The sequence below is a fragment of the Pelodiscus sinensis genome, chromosome 18, assembly GCF_052426305.1.
Source record: "Pelodiscus sinensis isolate ZL-2025 chromosome 18, ASM5242630v1, whole genome shotgun sequence".
In the NCBI taxonomy this organism is placed as follows: Eukaryota; Metazoa; Chordata; order Testudines; family Trionychidae; genus Pelodiscus; species Pelodiscus sinensis.
This window is the reverse complement of record NC_143069.1, coordinates 136,783-157,755: the sequence shown is the minus strand read 5'-3', so window position 1 is coordinate 157,755 and position 20,973 is coordinate 136,783. Positions and strand designations below refer to the sequence as shown.

The 20,973-nt window shown below is 53.1% G+C and overlaps 2 protein-coding genes across 3 annotated transcripts in view; one reads left to right on the top strand and one right to left on the bottom strand.

Moving 5' to 3' along the window:
- Positions 1 to 8,532: 8,532 nt before the first annotated feature.
- GMFG (glia maturation factor gamma) lies at positions 8,533 to 18,944 on the bottom strand. 2 transcript variants are annotated; one of them, XM_025179981.2, is made up of 7 exons: positions 18,708 to 18,944; positions 16,079 to 16,175; positions 15,523 to 15,572; positions 10,103 to 10,152; positions 9,474 to 9,556; positions 9,196 to 9,269; positions 8,533 to 8,717 (listed from the first exon to the last, which is right to left on the bottom strand). In XM_025179981.2, exons 1-7 carry the CDS (start codon positions 18,927 to 18,929, stop codon positions 8,646 to 8,648), a joined length of 648 nt encoding a protein of 215 aa, XP_025035766.2. In that variant the 5' UTR covers positions 18,930 to 18,944; the 3' UTR covers positions 8,533 to 8,645. The 2 variants fall into 2 exon arrangements, with proteins under 2 accessions (XP_025035766.2, XP_075773347.1); XM_075917232.1 differs by lacking the exon at positions 18,708 to 18,944 and adding an exon at positions 17,613 to 17,666.
- The window catches only part of SAMD4B (sterile alpha motif domain containing 4B), a 37,041-nt gene continuing 34,974 nt past the window's right edge, over positions 18,907 to 20,973 (top strand). Inside the window, exon 1 of the mRNA XM_075917227.2 lies at positions 18,907 to 19,030. The gene's annotated coding sequence lies outside the window, so the exon portion shown is untranslated. The remainder of the gene's footprint in view (positions 19,031 to 20,973) is intronic.

The window sequence follows — 20,973 nt, the reverse complement described above, 5'->3', positions numbered from 1 at the left end:
CCCCCAGAGAGCTCCCAGCCTAGACAGACAAGGCAGAGGAAGGGTTCTTCTCGGTGAGTTGCCCATGGGCTAGATGCCTCGTTCCACTGTGCGCTGCTTTCCCTGGATAGCTGCAACATGGTTCCAACTGGATGGAAAACAGGAGGGGTGGGGTGGAACTGTGGAAATAAGGAAATAACTGTGGAAATAACTGCAAATGACTCCTGGAGAGGGTCCTGGTGGGTCCATGCTCACCCTAGGGGGTTGCACCCCACCACTGTGCTGGGACTGTCCGGCTCCAAGAAACCCCCAAGGCAAATTTCACTTAGCCACTGTCAGCGGCTTTGGTCTCCAGCTGTGAGCTTTCATTGGCTTGCGCCCTGTATGATGTCATCAGTGTGTTGGTGACCACATGATGTCATCACCTCCATCACTCATCTCCATGGAGACCTCTTGCTCCTTCCTTCATGGCTTTGAAATAGCAACCTTGGCTCTCTCCAATTGCCATCCCAGCATAGTCATGGCAGCTGCTCTATCTCCAGGATGTCATCTCTATAGTGATCTTCCTCCCTCAGCGATGGCATCACTGCTGTGACCTTCCACCTCTTGCAATGCCATCACCATGAGGCCAGGTCTTCCCTGTAATGTTGTTGCCACAATGACCTTCCTCCTCTCTGATGTCATTATGATAACATTGACTGTCCTGATGGCCTTAGCACCATGGGCTCCTTGGCCATCCCCTTGCCTTGGCGACCTCCCTTGCCAGCTTGACTCCAGCAGGGTGGGTAATTGGGGACAAGCTCCCAGGGAAGAATGTGCACGTTCCCATTATCATTTCTTGTTCTCCCGGAAGGGCAGCTAGGAATGTGGCTTTAATAAATCTGGTGGCTCTGCTCCCCTGTTCCTTGCCAAGCCAGCTTGTCCACTGAAAAACAGCCAGGAACTCGGGGAGTCTCTGTGTAAATCATACGCCAGCTGCTTAACTTAACACCATTTGTTCCGTCTTAAGGATCAGCCACCTCCTGCCCACTGTGGGCACAGAAACCTGTTGGCTGATGAAGCCAGCATGTGGGGGACCTGGGGAGAGTTGCTGATAGGAACCACTCTAAGTTCTGCAGCTGGTGTGCTGCTGGCCTTCTGAATGATGTCAGGACACCTGGATGCAATCCCTGGCTGTCTTGTGTGGCCTCAGGGGAAGTGCTTTATGTGGCCTGTTTGCTTTTCCATGGCTTGCACTTGTGCAAAGTGAGCATGCAATGCTAGTGCAAGGGAATGGGGAGTTCTGATCTGCTGGGGGGCTGGTGCACATGAGCCAGGGGTGGGGAGAGACAGCTCCTTGAGTTTCCCTACTGGTATGGTGCAGGTAATGAGATTTCTTTGTCTTGTCATGTGTTTCATGTGTGTTCCTGGCATGTTCTGTGGGTGTTTCATGTGTGTTCCTTGTGTGTTTCATGCAGATTCCTTGCATGTTCTGTACATGCTCCAGATGACCTTTGGTTTTTTTTTCATGCTTATCATACCTCGTGTGCCCCATTGCCTTGCACGTCCCATGTGTGCTCCATGCATCTTGCACACTTGATTCACTCTCCTTGCCCTTCATGTCTTCTGTGCATGCTCCTTTCAGCCTCATACATTCCTTACACGTCTCTAGATGCTGGAGGCAACGAATCAAATGCAGAAGTAAAACTGCCTGGCTCCACTCCTCAAAAACCAATCTTCTCATGCTTGAGACATCAGGCTGTAGCAGGACAGGTGGGGACTGCCTCCCCTCCCAAGACCTGATCTCCCTCAGATCTCCAGGGTGTTCAGATCTAGGCAGGCAGCAGGCTCAGGACTTCCAGTTTTCATGTACCCTCCAGTGGAGGCCAGAGAAAGCTGCCCCTTGGCATGGAGATTGGCGGCCCCAGCATGTGATCTCTCTTCCTGGCTGTGTCTAGACTGGCAAGTTTTTCCGCAAAATCATCTGCTTTTGCGGAAAAACTTGCCAGCTGTCTACACCGGCCGCTTGAATTTCCGCAAAAGCACTGACGATCTCATGTAAGATTGTCAGTGCTTTTGCGGAAATACTATGCTGGTCCCGTTCGGGCAAAAGTCTTTTTCCGAAAAACTTTTGCGCAAAAGGGCCAGTGTAGACAGCAGAAATGTGTTTTCCGCAAAAAAGCCCCGATCGCGAAAATGGCGATCGGGGCTTTTTTTGCGGAAAGGCGCGTCTAGATTGGCCACGGACGCTTTTCCGCAAAATGTGCTTTGGCGGAAAAGCGTCCTGCCAATCTAGACGTGCTTTTCTGAAAATGCTTTTAACGGAAAACTTTTCCGTTAAAAGCATTTCCGGAAAATCATGCCAGTGTAGACATAGCCCCTGAGTCCTTTTAAAAAGCAGTAAGACCATGGAGTGTCTTCATGAGTCCCCTGGCCCTGAAAGGGACACATGGTGGGAGCTGCAATTTGTCATGGACAAAGGTGAAGGAATGAGGATGCTGGAGAGATGGAGGGAGACTCCCTGGCTGTGTTTAGACTGGCAAGTTTTCCGCAAAAGCACTTGCTTTTGCGGAAAAACTTGCCAGCTGTCTACACTGGCCGTTTGATTTTCCCAAAAGCATTGATTTCCTACTGTCTGAAATCAGCTCTTCTTGCACACATACTATGCTGCTCCCGTTCGGGCAAAAGCCCTTTTCCTGAAATGCTTTTGCGCAAAAGGGCCAGTGTAGACAGCTGAAAACTGTTTTGCGCAAAAAAGCCCCGATGGCGAAAATGGTGATCGGGGCTTTCTTGAGCAAAACAGCGTCTAGATTGGCATGGACGCTTTTCCGCAAAAAGTGCTTTTGTGGAAAAGCGTCCGTGCCAATCTACACACTCTTTTCCGCACATGCTATTAACAGAAAAACTTTTCCGTTAAAAGCATTTGCAGAAAATCATGCCAGTCTAGACGTAACCCCTGTGTGAGCGTGTCTGTCTGTCTCTGTTGCAGGACCTGAGACTGACTGTGTGGGCATGTCCACGTGCCCTGGCTGTGTCTGGCTGGCTTCACTTGGGCTTTGTCTACACTGCAGGGTTTTTGTACAAGAAGCTTTTTGCAGAAGAGGTCTTGCACAAAAAGTTTTTGTGGAAAAGTGCATCCACACCTCAAAAGCGCATCGCAAAAGCCATGTGCTTTTGTGTAAGAGAGCATCCACAATGCATGGACGCTCTTGCGCAAGAATGGCCATCAGAGCACCTGTGCTTTTTCTGATAGGCTCTTTTTGTGCAAGAAACCCCTGCGGAGTGTCCATACATGCCTTTTTGTGCAAGAGCTGTAGCACAAAAAGGAATTATTCCTCATGGGGAGAGGAATACCAGCAAAAGCCCTCTGTCCTGTTGATTCACTCTATTTTTTTTGCACAAAAACGTGCTTGAGGTGTGGACACTCCACTGGTTTTTGCACAAAAACCTTGTAGTGTAGACATAGCCTGAGGGCTCCAGCCTTTTCCTCCTCCATCACCCTTACGGCACTGTCGTGGGGATAGAAGGGCATCTCTCATGGCTGCCAGCGGCACAGTGAGAGGGGACATGGCTAGTTACCATGTGCCAGGGAACAGCACAGCCTGCGCTGTGGACAGCTAAGGGCCATAGGCACCCAACTCAGGCATGGGTAGGCTGAGCCCAGCCAGTGGGGAGCAGGGCTGTGTCCCTCCCATGTACCCAGTAGGGCTGCTCTAACCACTAGACAACACCCCTTTCCCTGAGCTTAGAACCCAGTCCCCATTAATTTCCCTGCACATCACACCCCATTTCAGTTCCACCTGTTCTGCCTTCTAGCTACCCCTTCCCAAGCCAGGAATAGAATCCAGGCTTCCTAGCTCTCAGCTTCTCCCGCTCTAAGTGCTGGAGCCCACTACCCACCGAGAACTAGACCCCGGGATTTCTGACTTCCAGCCCTCATCCACTGACCACTAGCCCATCCTGTATCTCCCTTCTACCAGGGCACCCCTCAAATTGGTTTCCTCAAGTAACCTCTCCCATGGAGCTGTATCCTCCACTGTCTCCTCCAGCACTGCACAGCTCTCTGCTCTTCGGATCCATACCCCTCCCGTCGACACACACATGCGTGCGCACACAGAGTGCAATCACCCTTCCTTCCCATCCTCCCAGCTGTTTCCTTGAATGTCAACCTGTGCCTGACGGGGCCCATGCATCATAGCCTGTCCTAGTCAGTGCCTCTGACCTTTTCCTGCATGCAAGGAAAGGGAAAGCTCCTCGGGCCTTGGCTGACTTTTGCAGCTGTGCTTGGCCTCTGGGGACCACCAGCATCACTCAGGAGGGGGCAGGCGCCTGGTAGAGCCAGGTCTAGATGAGGTGAAGCACTAGGCACCTAACTTCAATATTCCCAATAGCTTTTGTAAAATGCCCTTTCATTATTAAGCTTTGCAGCTGGTTGGAAAGGAGTCAAAGTCAAAGGGTCTTTGCCTCCATGGGAAGGTCCATGCTGCAATCGGCAGTTGGCATTACATTGCACATCAGCCTACATGTACCAGCCCACTAAAAATTGCAGCAGAACTGCAGCTGGGAGCTCTGGCCTGACCTTACTCCCAGGCTGCAGGGCCTGAGGCAAGGCCTGAGTGTACTAGGGCTGCAGGGAAACAGCCAGTGATAGGAAAAGGCAGCAGGTCCACAGCCCTTGCCAATGATGAGTGGCCATTTCAGACTGCAGGTTGCCCCTGAAGCAGGGACGAGCTGATGACTGGCAGTGGGTCACTGAGGCAAGGTGGGTGTAGGGGAATTGGGGATTCCAAGGTGGGAGGGGAGGACCCCAGAGTGCAGGGGCCCAGACATAGGCCAGTATGAGGAGGAAAGGGCACTGGGCAGGAAGGGACATGGGGCTGAACTGAAAGAAGACCTGCAACAGAGACTGGGACATGGGCCAGCAGAGGGCTATCTGAGACAGGAGTGCTAATTCTCCAGGTGATTGCCTGGAGGTGCCATGGGGTCAGTGCTTGCCCCGTGACACTCCCTCATACCAGCACCAGTCAATGCAGAGCCCCCCTCCCAATGAATTCTTGTGCCATGAGGCCGGGGTGAGGGTTGGATCTGGGGCAAGGAGGCGCAGGGCCCAAAGGAGGCTGTGAGGCAGGAGGGGGGAACAGAACCCAAGGGTACCAGTTGTCCTGCCTGCCTGGGCCAGTAGTCTCTGGCAGTGAGCATAGGGCTAGAAGCCCCTAGGGAAGGGGTCTGCAACCTATGGCTCTTGAGCCAATTATGGCTCAGTATGGAACCAAATATGGCTCTTCTGTCATTCCCAAAATTCATGTGACTTTAAAAATTAAAATGAAAAATTAATTCAAAATTTTAAAAACGCATAATTAGGCATGTTGCTTGAATTCATGCATGAATCTGAATTTGACCATTTATGATGTAAACTTCAAAGACGTGAAAAGATGCAGCAGCAGAAGTCCCAGAAAATAAAAACTGTGAGTATAATGTCTCATTTATGCTATTTATCATCATGTCAATTATCAGCAATAAGTTGTATATTTTCAGTCATGCACAAGGGCATTCGTATATGGCTTTCTGTTGACCACTTGTTCTGAATTTGGATAGTTTGGCTCTTTGGTTTGAAAAGGTTGGCGACCCCTGCCCTAGGAGACCCCAGGAAGGCTGGGGGGGAAGCGCTGTGGGTGCCGGTGACTGATGGATGCTGTTTGGCTTGTAACTAGGCTGGCCTGTCAGCTGGTTGCCATAGTAACCAACAGACCCATTGTTCTAGTCCAATGGGGAACACCAGAGATTACACATGAAACACTGGGAGGAGAGGGGGTTAATGTATCAGCACCCTTCTCCCATGGGCCAAAAGGCAGTAACAGAGGAAAGAGGACAGATACTGATGGCAGGGTAAATTCAGAGTCAATGTGTGGGAGCAGACTGATCTCAATGGAGCTAAGGCCAATTGACACCAGCTGGAGATTTGGCCCCACTGACTTCAAGAGAGTCACTCTGGTGCAAATGAGAGTAGAATCGGGCCGTTACTCTGGATTTATTTTCCTGGTCAGAAAAAATCCAGAGGTGTTTAGCTCCCCCTGTTGCCTTCTCCTTGGTAAACGAGCTTCTGGTGTCTATAACTGGGAGGAAGGATTTCAAACCTGTTAATCACACTTGTGGCTCTCCTCCAACCCCTCAGCAATTCCTCAGCATCTAGGCCCATCCGCAGAAATTTCTGTAGGGGGTGGTTTTTTTTTGTAAATGTGGACCACAAGGCTGTGTCTAGACTGGCCAGTTTTTCCACAAAATCAGCCGCTTTTCCGGAAAAATTTGCCAGCTGTCTACACTGGCCACATGAATTTCCGCAAAAGCACTGACTTCCTACTGTAAGAAATCAGTGCTTCTTGCGGAAATAATATGCTGCTCCTGTTTGGGCAAAAGTCCCTTTTGTTGCGCAAAAGGGCCAGTGTAGACTGCTGAGATTGGTTTTGCGCAAAAAAGCCCCATCGCGAAAATGGCGATCGCGGCTTTTTTGTGCAAAAGCGCGTCTAGATTGGCCACAGACACTTTTCCGCAAAAAATGCTTTTGCGGAAAAGCGTCCGTGCCAATCTAGACGCTCTTTTCCGAAAATGCTTTTAACGGAAAACTTTTCCGTTAAAAGCATTTACGGAAAATCATGTCAGTCTAGACGTAGCCCAAGGGTGTGAATCCATCCCTCATGGTCCCCCAAGTAAGTGGGAAAATCAGCCCCAGCCTTCCCCTTGTCAGAGCCTGGGGGAGAGAGATTCGGGCAGCACACAGCTCCTGCCTTCCCCTGGCTGGCCGGAGCATGCTTACTTAGGGTGACCATGGAGGGGTGCTTTTGTACCCTTCGCGCGCACACACCCCGGCTACGTCTACACTGGCATGATTTTCCGGAAATGCTTTTAATGGAAAAGTTTTCCGTTAAAAGCATTTTCGGAAAAGCGTGTCTAGATTGGCAGGACGCTTGTCCGCCAAAGCACTTTTTGCGGAAAAGCGTCCGTGGCTAATCTAGACTCGCTTTTCCGCAAAAAAGCCCTGATCGTCATTTTCGCAATCGGGGCTTTTTTGCAGAAAACACTACTGTGCTGTCTACACTGGCCCTTTTCCGGAACAGTTTTCCAGAAAAGACTTTTGCCCGAACGGGAGCAGCATAGTTTTTCCGGAAAAGCACTGATGATTTTACATTAGATTGTCAGTGCTTTTCCAGAAATTCAAGCAGCCAGTGTAGACAGCTGGCAATTTTTTCCGGAAAAGCGGCTGATTTTCCAGAATAACTTGCCAGTGTAGACACAGCCCCCATGCATGGGCCTGACATCCTTCTTGAACTGTGGGCACATGATTCCAGCCATGGTTGCCCGAGTGCTAGTGGAGCTGCACCTCTACTCCTACCCAAAGCTCCTGAGCTTATATACCCCAGGATGGCATTAGCTCTTTAGGCCCTGGTATTGGACCAGAAGCTTCTGTTCCACTGAGGATCCGCCCTAGCCACTAGGTCTTTCCCAGGAGAGAAATCCCTAGCTTGCAATATCATTTCTAACCTTTTCTATCCCTATGTGGAATAAATTTGATGTGCCCCAAGACATGTGCCAATGTGCACAACCTATAGTAGCAAAACCTGGCTGGGGGCTCTCTGCTAACCAGCTGGGCAGCATTGGAATCTCTCCTGAGCAGCTGCACGAGCAGCTGCACAAGCGCCTTTACATGCAGGCAGGGTTCCCTGTCTGATGGTTTTTGTCTCTGGGTGTCTCCACTGGCACTGAGCCATATTCAGACACTGGGGCTGTGTCTACATTGGCATGATTTTGCGCAAAAACATGCTGCCTGTCTACACTGGCGGGGAGTTCTTGCGCAAGAACACTGATGTTCTAATGTGTGAAATCAGTGCTTCTTGCGCAAGAACTGTGATGGTCCTGCTCAGGAAGAAGCCTTCTTGCACAACTGTTCTTGCGCAAGAGGCCAGTATAGACAGGCAACATGAATTTCTTGCGCAAGAGAACGTCTACACTGGCATGGATGCTTTTGCGCAAAAGCACATCTCATGCGCAAAAGCACATGCCAGTGTAGACGCTCTCTTGCGCAAATACTTTAACACAAAAACTCTTGCCAATGTAGATGTAGCCAATGGCTATATGAAAATAATTGGCATAACGGCATTGCGAAAGAGGGGTTTTCTTGTGCAAGAAGAGGCAGTGTAGACTGCTCCTTCTGGCGCAGAGCCTCTTCTGCAAAAATGGCGGCTCATTAGGTATGCATATGAGGCTCGGCAATAGTCCACGCTTAACTTCATTTGCATATTTCTGCCGCAAGAAGCTGTGAGTGTAGACATAGCCTTACTGTGTGCTTGTGTCCAGTTTATCAGGCAATCCCGAGTCCACTGAATCACCTTCAATGATTACCCCTTCCCGATCGTTGTCATCTGCAAACTTCATCAGAGGCATTTTTACTATTTTTTCCCCATCAGTGACAGTTTTCCGTTTACAGGTACATTTTGTGACCTATCAGCTAGGTGTTTGTGTGTGTTATCTCCTCTGCCTCCCCAGCAGGGACAGACCCCCAGACACAAACCAGACACCCAGGCTGGTTCCCAAGTGGTTTATTTGCTTCCCTGCCAGTAGCTTGGGGTGTGTATGTCTCAGGCCTGGTGGAATCAAGGGGATTTCAGAGCAAGCCTGGGGGCGCCTTTCGAGCCCTAGCGGAAGAAGGCCAGCCGTTCCCGCAGCCACTCCTCAGTCAGGTCCTCTGTGGTCCGGATCTCAAACACCTGGGGGAGAAGAGGTGGATGGAATTGGGTTGGGTTTTAACAGGTGTTCCTCCAAAAGGGAACCTCGATTCAAAGGCATAGATGCTGAATGGGGAGCCCAGTAAATCCGAGCTTTGGAGGAGTGCTGGGGCGGGTCCCAGCTTGATCTCATCTATAGGGGCTGAGGCATCCCAGCTCTGGAGCAATCCAGGAACGGTCCTGGCTAGATTCCAGGTATGGGTGAAGATGGAAGGCAGTGATAAGACTCCATGCCTGAGGGTGGCCCTCCAGCCCTGGGATGAGGCAAAACAGGGTGTATGGGAAGGGACAGTGACAGCCCCTTCCAACATGGAACACAGAGGGAGAAGTAGTGGTGACACTCTTCCTGGCATGGGTATGCAGCTGGCAGCATGGGGAAGGGGCCTGTAAAGAGCAGGTGTCCCAGGGGTGGCAGTACTGTCCATGGGGAGAAGTCAAGGGTATGGCACTGCCCTGGTACCTTAGTGAGCTCAGCTGCCTGCACCAGCCTATTCTTGCTCCCTGCATACATCATCTGCTGCTCTGGCTTGCATCCTGCCCCATGGGGAGAGACAGAGAGAACCCATGATGAGTCCTGGTGCCCAGCTCTAACCAGTAGACCCCACTCCCTGTAAGCCATGGAAAGAACCCAGGAATCCTGGCTCCCTCTTCCCCCATCCCAGCCAGGGACATGAACCCAGGAGTCTTGACTCCCACACCTCCCCCCCCACACTAGTCCCTGCTCCCCCTGGTTCTCACCAGCTGGACTGGAGAAGATGAAGCAGAGAGGGTATGAGATGCGCCCGTCATCATGGACATATTTGTAACTGTACACCACAAAGGTAACCCCAGTCAAGGAGGCAGCTGCATCTCTGTGGAGCTGGGTCAGGAGAGGGACAGAGGGGAAATGGGCTGGGGCTGTCCAACCTAGGACACTGAAAATCTCCTGGCACACCAATGGCTCCCATCAAGCAAGCCCAGAGCTCAGGATGGAGATGGGCAATGGATCCTGGGCTCTCCAGCTAGGGTCACATGGGGGGGCATGAGAGGGCTCTTCAGGGAGAACATCCACCTCATCTCCATGCCCAGCCCAGGTCAGCAGGGATGAAGAACCATTTCCCTGTTCTCCCAGAAGGGGGCAGTCTCCCATGGGCCATCACAAGACACTGACATGCTCAGAGAGATAGTGTGGATGGGGCAAGGGGAAGAGCTGTATGGGCTGCCCACAACCCAGGCACCCCTTCTCTTCTGGGGGTGAGGGAGCCCTGGATGGCTCCAGAGGACCCACCCACCCACATAACCCCCAGGCAGGGGGTTGCCTCCAGTGATGCCCACGCATTGCCAGGTGGCTCAGATGGCCCCTCCCCCACCCCACAGCAGAAGGATATCGGGGCTGGCGTTCTGGCAACTCGCTCCTCAGCTCCTCTGGAGAGACGTCCTGTGGGGGAGACACCAAAGCCTGCATCAGCTGGGGTGGGGAAGGGGACAAGGAGCATCCCCACCAGCCACCATTGTACAGCTAGGGAAACTGAGGCACCGACCAGGGCAAGGACTTGACTTAGGTCACCCAGCAAGTGAGTGGCAGAGCCCAGTGTGGAACCCAAGACTTCTGTCTCCCTGCTCTACCTGGCAAAGTGGTTAGAACAGGATTCAGGGAGTGAGGACTAGTGGTTAAAGCAGGGAGGGCAAGGAGTCACCCGTTCTGGGTTCTGTCCCTGGCCCAGTGGATTAGAGCAGAAAGGGCCACTCTTCATACAGAAAAGCAGGAGCTGAGGGGCTGAGAGATTCTGGCAGCTGCCAGGACACCAACCCAGAGGCAATGCTGGCGGGCAGAGGCACTGCTTTACTGTGACATTTTGCCACCTGGAGACCAACTCTGCTGTGGCTCCCCCAAAGACACCCCACAATCTTGAATTAACAGGATCCTGCTGAGCTCCTGTCTGAAATCATTGGCACTGAAAGGAATCTGAGTCTGCATCTGGCCCTCGAGTCAGCCCTAGGATCACCATGTGCCCTGGAATTAGCTTGAATGCAAATCTTCTCTGAGCCCAGCCGAGGGGCACGGGGTGGTGCTCCAATTATGAGGAAAATGGAGCCATGTTCCCTTCAGGAACAAAGTTCTTTGGGCACCTAGCTCCCCTTGGTCTCTGTGGAAGTTAGGAGCACCTTTGTGGATCTGGACCAAACAGCCGGAGGTGGGGACATGAATGGGTCCAGTCCTGCCAGCAGCCCTGTTTGAAATATGGGGTGTGCAGATTGCCCTGGGTGAGTCTGGTCCCATTTTAAGCTTTTCAATCAGGGGAGAAATCCTCTGGTTTTATTAGGGTCTGTTAACCTCATGCGGAGAGTCTAGTTCCCTAATGGGGCTTTCCTGAACCTTGGATTCCAACACTGCTCTGTACCACTTGAGCTAGACAGATAGGCTGGGGTGCTCTCTTCTGGGATGCCATACTCTGGAAAAGAGCCAGGGGCCATGCTGGAGAATCAGCAGAACAAGAGCTCCCAGTGTGATGTGGGAGACAAAAGAGCTAATGCCAACCTGGGATATATAAACAGGGGAGTGTCGGGTAGCAGCACAAAGGTTCTGTTCCCTCTGGTTTGGCCCTGCTGGGATTCTGGTCCAGGTCTGAGATTCACAATTCAAGGAGGAGATTGATAAATTGGAGAGAGGTCAGAGAAGAGCCAGAAGAATAACCAAAGGGTTAAAAAACCTGCCTGTAGCGACAGAGGCAAGGAGCTCTCTCTGTGCAGCTTAACAAAAAGGTGAAGGCTAATAATGGGCTCTTCAAACTAGCAGAGTAAGATCTAATATGACCCAATGGCTAGAAGATGAAGCTTCACAAAAATTATTAGGGGTTTGAAACAGGTCCCATATGAAGAGAGGTTAAAAAAACTTGGACTTTTCATCTTAGAAAAGAGGAGACTACGGTGGGGATATGATAGAAATTTATAAAATCATGACTGGTGTGGAAAAAGTGAACAAGGAAAAGTTATTTACTTGTTCCCATAACATAAGAAATAGGGGTCACCAAATGAAATTAATAGGTAGCAGGTTTAAAACAAACAAATGGAAATTTTTCTTCACGCAGTGCACAGTCAACCTGTGGAACTCCTTGCTAGAGGATGCTGTGAAGACTAGGACTTTTGAACAAGGTTCAAAAAAGAGCTAGATAAGTTAAGTCCATCAATGGCTATTAGCCAGGATGGGTAGGAATGGTGTCTTTACCCTCTGTTTGTCTAGAAATGGATGACAGGGGAGAGATCATCTGATGATTACATGTTGTGTTCACTCCCTCTGGGGCATCTGGTATTGGTCACAGTTGGCAGACAGGATACTGGGCTGGATGGAACTGTGGTCCGACCCAGCATGGAAATAAGGGGTAATATTTTAACAGGGTAGGGGAATGCCTCACTAAAGGTCATGGTGGATTCTCTATCACTGAAATTTTTTTTAATCAATTTTTTAAGATGAGACATTTTCTTTAAAACTCTGCTCCAGGAATTATTTGGGGGTAGGTCTTTGACCTGTGCTGTACAGTAGGGATGTAATAGTACAGTCGATTAACTGCTAAGCAAAAGCTTATGTTAATGCTATAAATTACACACATCTCCCCCTCCCCCCATTGCCAGTAAATTTTTTAGCAGGCTGGCCAGTAGCCCAGCTCAGACCTGGCTTGCACTGGGTCATGGACCTAACCTCACTGTGGCTCTGCACTTAAAGTGTATTAGGAGCCAGGCGGGCAGGCAGTCCAGCTCAGTTCCAGCTCATGCTGGTTCTGGGAGCTCAGACCTCTCCCCTGGACAGGGGCTGCCCGATGACAATAGAATAGTCAACTAATTCATGAGGTTAATCGACTATTCAATTAACCGATATTTAACATTCCTACTGTACAGGTGGGTCAGACTAATTGGTAACGAAGATTACTTCTGGCCTTAGAATCTCTGAATAATGAAGTTACTCCACTAACTGGCACCAGTAGTAAGTTGCTGTCTTCTACAGAGACCTCAGAAGGGAGAAATATAAGTTATACGGAGAACCTGATTTGAAACCAATGGGAGAAACTGTTAGCAAGAGGCAGTGATACCTAATGGCCAGAGTGCCAGGACATCATCACTCTGCTTCTGTTTCTTGCCTTGGGTGAATGATGGCCCCATTCTGTGCCTCAGTTTCCTCTTCTGTGGGGCTAAAGCTATTGTCTCCACTCATGTAAAGTGGCCCTCATTCTCCTCTCATCAGGGACTGCGAGCACTTTGGGGACTGAACTTACTATGCATTTCTTACATATGGCACCTAGCTCAATGGGGCCCATTCAGCTGGTTCTGGGTCAGTCCCAGTTCTCAGGCAGTAACTAATTGAGGCCTCATATTCGCCATGGGTACATCTATATAGCACCCTAAACTCAGAATAAAATATGCAATTTGCGCCACGCAAATTACGTATCTTATTTCTATTGTATTTCAAAAAAGCTTATTTTGAAATATGGCATGTCTACACAGCACCAAATTTCAAAATACAGGCAGTCCCCGAGTTACGCGGATCCAACTTACGTCGGATCTGCAGTTACGAACGGGGTTTGCTCCCCGTCTCCCCGATCTGCTGGAGACCAGCAGACCAAGGAGACAGGGAGCAAAGCCTCTGAGGATGCCGGCAGTAGGACAGCCACGGCGCGTCTGGGCTGTCCGCTGCCCGCGTGCTCCGCGGCTTTGCTCCCTGTCTCCCCGGTCTGCTGAAGACCAGCAGACCAGGGAGATGGGGAGCAAAGCCGCGGAGGACCCGGGTAGCGGGACCGCGGTGCGTCTTGGTCCGCCGCCCGTGTCTCCCTGTTCTGCTCGGGGGGGGGCAGCAACAGACCAGGCTTTTCTCCGGACGCCTGTGGTAGAGCAGCTGGGGCGCTGCCGGTTGGTCCCGCAGCGCCGCTCTGGGCGCTACTGGACCAACCCGGCAGCACCCCAGCTGCTCTGCCCCAGGCGTCCTGATTCAGCCGCTGCTGGTCAGTTTCAGCAGCGGCTGAATCAGGACGCCCGGGGCAGAGCAGCTGGGGTGCTGCTGGGTTGGTCCAGTAGTGCCGAGGAGCGAGGAGCGGCGCTACTGGAGCAACCCAGCAGCACCCCAGCTGCTCTGCCTCAGGCGTCCCCAAGTCAGCCGCTGCTGAAACTGACCAGTGCTGACTACAGGAAGCCCGAGGCAGAGTTGCTCTGCCCCGGGCTTCCTGGAATCAGCCGCTGATCAGTTTCAGCAGCAGCTGACTTGGGGACGCCTGGGTTCTTAAGTTGAATCTGTATGTAAGTCGGAACTGGCATCCAGATTCAGCCTGTTGAAACTGATCAGAGGCTGATTCCAGGAAGCCGGCTTCCTGTAGTCAGCCGCTGGTCAGTTTCAGCAGCGGCTGAATCTGGAGCCAGTTCCGACTTACATACAGATTCAACTTAAGAACAAACCTACAGTCCCTATTTTGTACGTCACCCGGGGACTGCCTGTAGTGCGCTATTTTGACACATCCCATAACCCTTGTGGAATGAGGGTTATAGGGACGCCAAAATAGCACGCCCGTTATTTTGAAAAATATTTTGAAATAACGGGCACTTTTAAAAGATGTGGGGTGGCTATTTTGGGATACTTCTGGTATGTGTAGACGTACCGCATGGTAGGTCTAGCCTCAGCACTGCAGTGAACCCTTATTCCAGTGCAACGAACCGGAAACTGTGTGGCAACTTCATTCTGACTGTAAGAACCGCAGGCTTGGATTGCATTAAGTATGAAAACAACTGATGCAAGCAGGAGCACCTCCCTGGGGCTACTTCATTTGATGGTAAATTCAATTTATTTTCCTCCTGCCCACGTTGGTTCTCAATGCGCTGCTGTAACTTTCAGGCAGGCCGTGGAATTCAGAAGGCAAACAACTGTTTGAGAAAGCGGAGCTTGTGTCAGGTCTGCATGCCTCCCCCATGAAAGGCCAGGAACTCAATCCCTACATGCTGAGTGGCAGAGAGAGAGAGGGAGAGAGTGTGTATGTGCACAAGCGTGCATGTGCCTGCTGCCTCCTGCTGGAGCATTGGACACTTGTTCTGTATGGATGTGCAAGTGTGTGCATTTGCATGTGCATGCTGCTCCCTGCTGGAACACTGGGCATCTGCTCTGTGTCTGTGTGTGTGCGCGCACGCCCATGTGTTCTACACACTGCTGGAGCAACTGGGAGTCTAGGTCTTGTGTGCATGTGTGTCTGCATCTGTCTCTCTTCTGGAGGGAATGAGCCTTGATCTGTGTGCCTGTTGTCCCCTGCTGAAGCAATTGGCTCCTGCTTCCTTGTGTATTCCTGTTGGAGGGATGAGAATCTGTGTGTGCTACATAGTCCTGGAGGGAGGGAAGGAGAGAGAGTGTGAGTGTGAGTGTGAGTGCGCGCGCGCGCGCTTCCTCCTGCTGGAGAGGATGAGCCCTGCTCTGCATGCTGCCCCTGCTGGAGGGAATGAGTCCTACTCTGTGTGTGTGCTGCCCTCTGCTGGAGCAATTGACACCTGCTCTGTGTGTGTGCCAGAGCTTGAGAACACTGCTTTCAAGTGCAGACAATCAGGCTGCCACCCCCGCACCTCATACCTCCCACAGTGCTCACGGGTCACTTCTCTAGCCCAGTGGCAGGGGGCTTCAGAAGCAGGAGAACCTTAGTTGTAGACCCATTGGCACCAAGGGGGCCCTGCAGAACAGTGGCTCATGGGAGGAGCTAGGCGCAGGCCTGCTGACAGTGGGGCCTTTAACAGAACTGGGCTGGGCTTTTCGAAGGTGGCTGGCTGAAAAGACAGAAAGGTCCCCTACCTGGAGTTCCTCCTCCAGCACCACCAGCTGCCGCTCTTTGTCAATCTTCACTGCGGGGAGAGAGAGAGCTCCGGTCACCATCTTCAAATGGGCCAGCAGGTGCCTAAGCTGTGCTTCCTTCCCCTGGGAACGCTGAACAACCCCCAGCCAGTGTGCTGACCCAGTACCCCGCAAGTACCCCTTTCTGGGACTGGAGTAGCCAGCAATTTCCTCCACAGACAGCACACCTACCCCATAGCGCTCCCTGCTGGGACAGGCTGAGATTGGAGTAGCTGGGAACTCCCTCCCAACCAGCTCCTGCCCTGTTCCCCATATCTACCTGCTGGGACTGGGGTAGCTGAGAATTCCCTCCCACAGTCAGTGCACATACTCCACAGTGCCCTGAGCTGGGACAGGCCATGCTTGGAGTTGCTGAAAGTCCCCCCACAACTAGTGCCTCTGCCCTGCTTCTCACAATGCTCTGTGCTGTCTGGGGTGCAGATCCAGCAAGGTGGGACAAGCAGACAGAGAAGGGCTGGGGATCATTCCCACAAGGACACAATCGGGGGACACTCACTGAGGATGGCCGCATTATTGGTTTCCTTCCGGAAGCGGAATTTCCTCAGCATCTCCGTCAGCATGGGGTCCACATCGCATACAACCAGGGAATCCGACTAGAGAGAGACCAGCTGTGAGAGGGGTTGGGGCAGCCTCCCCCCTGGCTCGCTGCTATAGCCAAGGGCCTTTACACCCGGCCAGACTCCCAACCCCAACCTTGAGGGAAGAGGAGAGGCGCTGCTCCCAAAGCCAGGATTCCTGCTCTGCACCCCCACAGTGCCCCCTGATGGCAGAGGCTGGGGGCCCGCCCCCAGCCAGCATTCCTGCCCTGCATTCCTCAGTGCCCCCTGCTGGCAGAAACTGGGAGCTCCCCCCATAGCCAGTGTGCTTGCCCTGGTCCTTACAGCACCCCCTGCTGGAACAGGCCAGGACTGGTGTATCGGGGTTGTTTCCAAGTAATGGCCTCCTGCCCATTGTGAAGCATAGACCACTCTGGCCCTGCCCACAGTTGCAGGGGATGGCCTAGGCCGAGGGATGGGGAAGGCAGAGCACTGGTGCATGTAGGTCACGGCCCCCTTGTGGTGGGGAAGACCTGGGATGGTCATCATGATTGTGGGCCCAAAAAGTTTCAGGTTGTGCATGGAGAGAGAGACACCAGCTGAGAAGTGCACGCACACACACTTCTCCCACACACATACACGCGCAGTTTCACATATGTCATTTTGCGGGCACACCCATTCCTACACAGCCATTGTCACACACTTATTGTCCCACACAGCCATTATCAGACACACTTATCACATCATTGTTACACACACAGAAACTCACACTTATCACACACAAAGCCACTGTTACACTCATTTATTATCACACACACAGTCATTGTCATACACTCACATCCCTGTTGTCACACATTTATTGTCACACACAGCCATTGTCTCATACACCTATTGTCACACACACAGACTCACACCTCTTATCATACACACAACCACTGTTATACACACACTTATTATCACACACAACTCACTATAATATATACAGCTTACATACACATGGGTTGACAGATGAACAATGAAGACCCTCTCCTGTGCCCAGCCACTGTTCCAGACCGCCTTTGATGCCAGGATTGTGGGGCAGCTCCCACAGCCAGGCAAACAGTGGTAAAATACTGAGCTCCAAATCTAATTGCTAGCTCCCCCTCCTATGCCAGAGGGACCAGATGGGTAACTCCCCGACCCATGGGCAGGATCTATGACTGCTACCCGACTTTCTAAGTAGTAGCCACCTTTTCACCCCTCCCACCATACTGCTGGTATCACTCAATGCTGCTGAAACCTCGGAGCTTGCAAACGCCTCTCAAAAACCCTGGGTGGGGGGCCCAGAGCTATCATCTCATGGGCACATGTCCTCCAGCTGGGCTAGGCCTTGGAGAGGCAGACTCAATTTGAACACACCCCAAATTCTGGATCCCAGCTTTGCAGGGGAACTGAGGAAGAGGACGCATTTCCTGCTCCGCAACCCCCCTCCAATGCAGCCCCCCAAAACCCCACCTGACCCCCTTGCCAGGAAGCAATGCTCAGCCTGACCATTCTGCTGCGGTCTCTGTGCTCCCAGCTCCGGGCGGCCTGACTCTCGGCTCTCCTCACTGTGGGCTGGGCCAGCACTGATCCTGTGACAGGATGCTCAGAGCTCAGTGCCTCCGGTCGATCTGCGGGGGGAAGTGTGGGAGGATGGGGCGGGGAAGGGCAGGTGTGGAAAGAGGAAGAGATTTGCTTTCCATGGGTGGAAGGGGGAATGGAACATTGTGTGTGGAGGACAGGACAGCACAAAGGGTGAGTGGAAATCAAAAGGGGAGAGGTGGCCCATTACTGTCCCAGGGCGCTCATGGATCTCCTTGTGCCACCACATCCTGTTTTGGATAAGCTGAACCAACTGCCACCTCCGCCCTGCCCCCAGCCAGCTTCACATCAGTCACAGAAACTTCCCCTATTATCACCCCTATGTCACTACCTCACAGAAACTTACCTCCCCCCTCACCCCCACTCTGTTCTTAAATTTGATTTGTTAATTTCACATGCGTTCACTTTTTTATTGTATCACTTTGGTACCTATGGTTGTGCCGATTTTCTTCCACTATTTGATCTGAGGAAGTGGGTCTGGCCCACGAAAGCTCATCACCCAATAAACCATCTTGTTAGTCTGTAAAGTGCTGCATAGTCCTGTCTTTTGTTTCACTCACACCAGAGAGGCACTCAGGTTGCATGGCTTCCGCCACACACTGCACCTTGTGTGCACCTTTACACTAGGGCAATGTGCTAAATCAACTGACTGCCCCTCACCACATCAAGGGGATTGCTCAAGGCTGCATACAAAGGCCCTTACCAAGCCCAGGGTCCCACAACGCCTGGCACTGCCCAGGCCCGGCTGTGCGGGAGGGGAGAGAACTAAGGGAAGGGAGGAGAAAGGAGAAGTGGCGGGCGGAGAAGGGGGGAGGCGAGGAGAGAATAGAGCGGATGGGGGAGGGGAGAAGTGGGAGGAGTAAGGGGAGGAGATAGGAGGGTGAGAAATGGGCGGGTCCTCGTCCCGGCCAAGCGACGCTCAAACGCCACAGCCCAGCTTATCACATCAACGTGTTACTGCCATACCGTTGGACAAGGCGCCCCGGAGTGACAGGACCACAAGCCAATCAGAAGCTCCAGAGTTCCGCCTGAGTCCAAGGTTGGGTGGGAGGAGGTGGGTTGCGCATGTGTGCAGGCGCGCGCGCGTGAAACCACGCCCACCGAGGGCAGGCGCGAGCTTGTGGTTGGTGCAGGACGCTGCCAGTCGCCCGTCTGCAGCCAATGGGGGACGGCTACGGGCTGACGCATTGCGTGCCGTGCGCGCTGACGTTGCGCGGTGGCTACGGTACGGGCGCCTCGGTGTGAGGCTGGCGGGGCCGGGGGCCGGGGCCGGACGGGCCGCAGCGGCGGTAAGTGCGGGCCGCGTCACCGCCCTTCCCCCGCCCGACGCGGGCCCCTCCCCCAACCTGGGTCTCCCGCCCCGATCCTGGCAGCTCCCGCGTGCTGCCTCCGCCCCTCCCCCACCCCGACCCAGGGCCCCTCCCACTTCTGCCCCAGCCAGGGGTCCCCCGACGCTGGCATCTCCGGCGTGCTACACCCCGCCCCGATCCCGGCCCCTCCCCCTCGCCCAGCCTGGGGTCCTCCCGCCCCGAGAGCCCCTTTCCCTCCATCACTGACCCCTGCGCTCTCTAATACGCCCGCGAACGGGGATCCCGTGTGTTCTGTCATTCGTGCCCCGGGTGTCGCCGTGCTCAGTTCAGCTAGCCCCGAGCCAAGGATCGCATCCTCCTTCCAAAGCAGAATCGTTATAGCGCCCTCCTCTGGCTGGGGATCCCGTGTGTTCTGTCATTCGTGCCCCGGGTGTCGCCGTGCTCAGTTCAGCTACCCCCAAACCAAGGATCGCATCCTCCTTCCAAAGCAGAATCGTTATAGCGCCCTCCTCTGGCTGGGGATCCCGTGTGTTCTGTCATTCGTGCCCTGCGTGTCGCCGTGCTCAGTTCAGCTACCCCCAAACCAAGGATCGCATCCTCCTTCCAAAGCAGAATCGTTATAGCGCCCTCCTCTGGCTGGGGATCCCGTGTGTTCTGTCATTCGTGCCCCGGGTGTCGCCGTGCTCAGTTCAGCTACCCCCAAACCAAGGATCGCATCCTCCTTCCAAAGCAGAATCGTTATAGCGCCCTCCTCTGGCCGGGGATCCCGTGTGTTCTGTCATTCGTGCCCCGGGTGTCGCCGTGCTCAGTTCAGCTACCCCCAAACCAAGGATCGCATCCTCCTTCCAAAGCAGAATCATTATAGCGCCCTCCTCTGGCCGGGGATCCCGTGTGTTCTGTCATTCGTGCCCCGGGTGTCGCCGTGCTCAGTTCAGTTACCCCCAAACCAAGGATCGCATCCTCCTTCCAAAGCAGAATCGTTATAGCGCCCTCCTCTGGCTGGGGATCCCGTGTGTTCTGTCATTTGTGCCCCGGGTGTCGCCGTGCTCAGTTCAGCTAGCCCCGAGCCAAGGATCGCATCCTCCTTCCAAAGCAGAATCGTTATAGCGCCCTCCTCTGGCCGGGGATCCCGTGTGTTCTGTCATTCGTGCCCCGGGTGTCGCCGTGCTCAGTTCAGTTACCCCCAAACCAAGGATCGCATCCTCCTTCCAAAGCAGAATCGTTATAGCGCCCTCCTCTGGCTGGAGATCCCGTGTGTTCTGTCATTCGTGCCCTGCGTGTCGCCGTGCTCAGTTCAGCTACCCCCGAGCCAAGGATCGCATCCTCCTTCCAAAGCAGAATCATTATAGCGCCCTCCTCTGGCTGGGGATCCCGTGTGTTCTGTCATTCGTGCCCCGGGTGTCGCCGTGCTCAGTTCAGTTACCCCCAAACCAAGGATCGCATCCTCCTTCCAAAGCAGAATCGTTATAGCGCCCTCCTCTGGCTGGGGATCCCGTGTGTTCTGTCATTCGTGCCCCGGGTGTCGCCGTGCTCAGTTCAGCTACCCCCAAACCAAGGATCGCATCCTCCTTCCAAAGCAGAATCGTTATAGCGCCCTCCTCTGGCTGGGGATCCCGTGTGTTCTGTCATTCGTGCTCCGGGTGTCGCCGTGCTCAGTTCAGCTAGCCCCGAGCCAAGGATCGCATCCTCCTTCCAAAGCAGAATCGTTATAGCGCCCTCCTCTGGCTGGGGATCCCGTGTGTTCTGTCATTCGTGCCCCGGGTGTCGCCGTGCTAAGTTCAGCTAGCCCCGAGCCAAGGATCGCATCCTCCTTCCAAAGCAGAATCGTTATAGCGCCCTCCTCTGGCCGGGGATCCCGTGTGTTCTGTCATTCGTGCCCTGCGTGTCGCCGTGCTCAGTTCAGCTACCCCCGAGCCAAGGAT

Bases quoted from the DNA above. Each gene is read 5' to 3' on its own strand.
- GMFG (XM_025179981.2), bottom strand. From the start codon at position 18,929: ATGCGTCAGCCCGTAGCCGTCCCCCATTGGCTGCAGACGGGCGACTGG. The intron at 10,153-15,522 runs GTAGGGGACCTT...TCTCCCCCACAG, and splicing joins TGCTGGAGGAGGAACTCCAG to GACGTCTCTCCAGAGGAGCT. The intron at 8,718-9,195 runs GTACCAGGGCAG...CTTCTCCCCCAG, and splicing joins AGGCAGCTGAGCTCACTAAG to GTGTTTGAGATCCGGACCAC.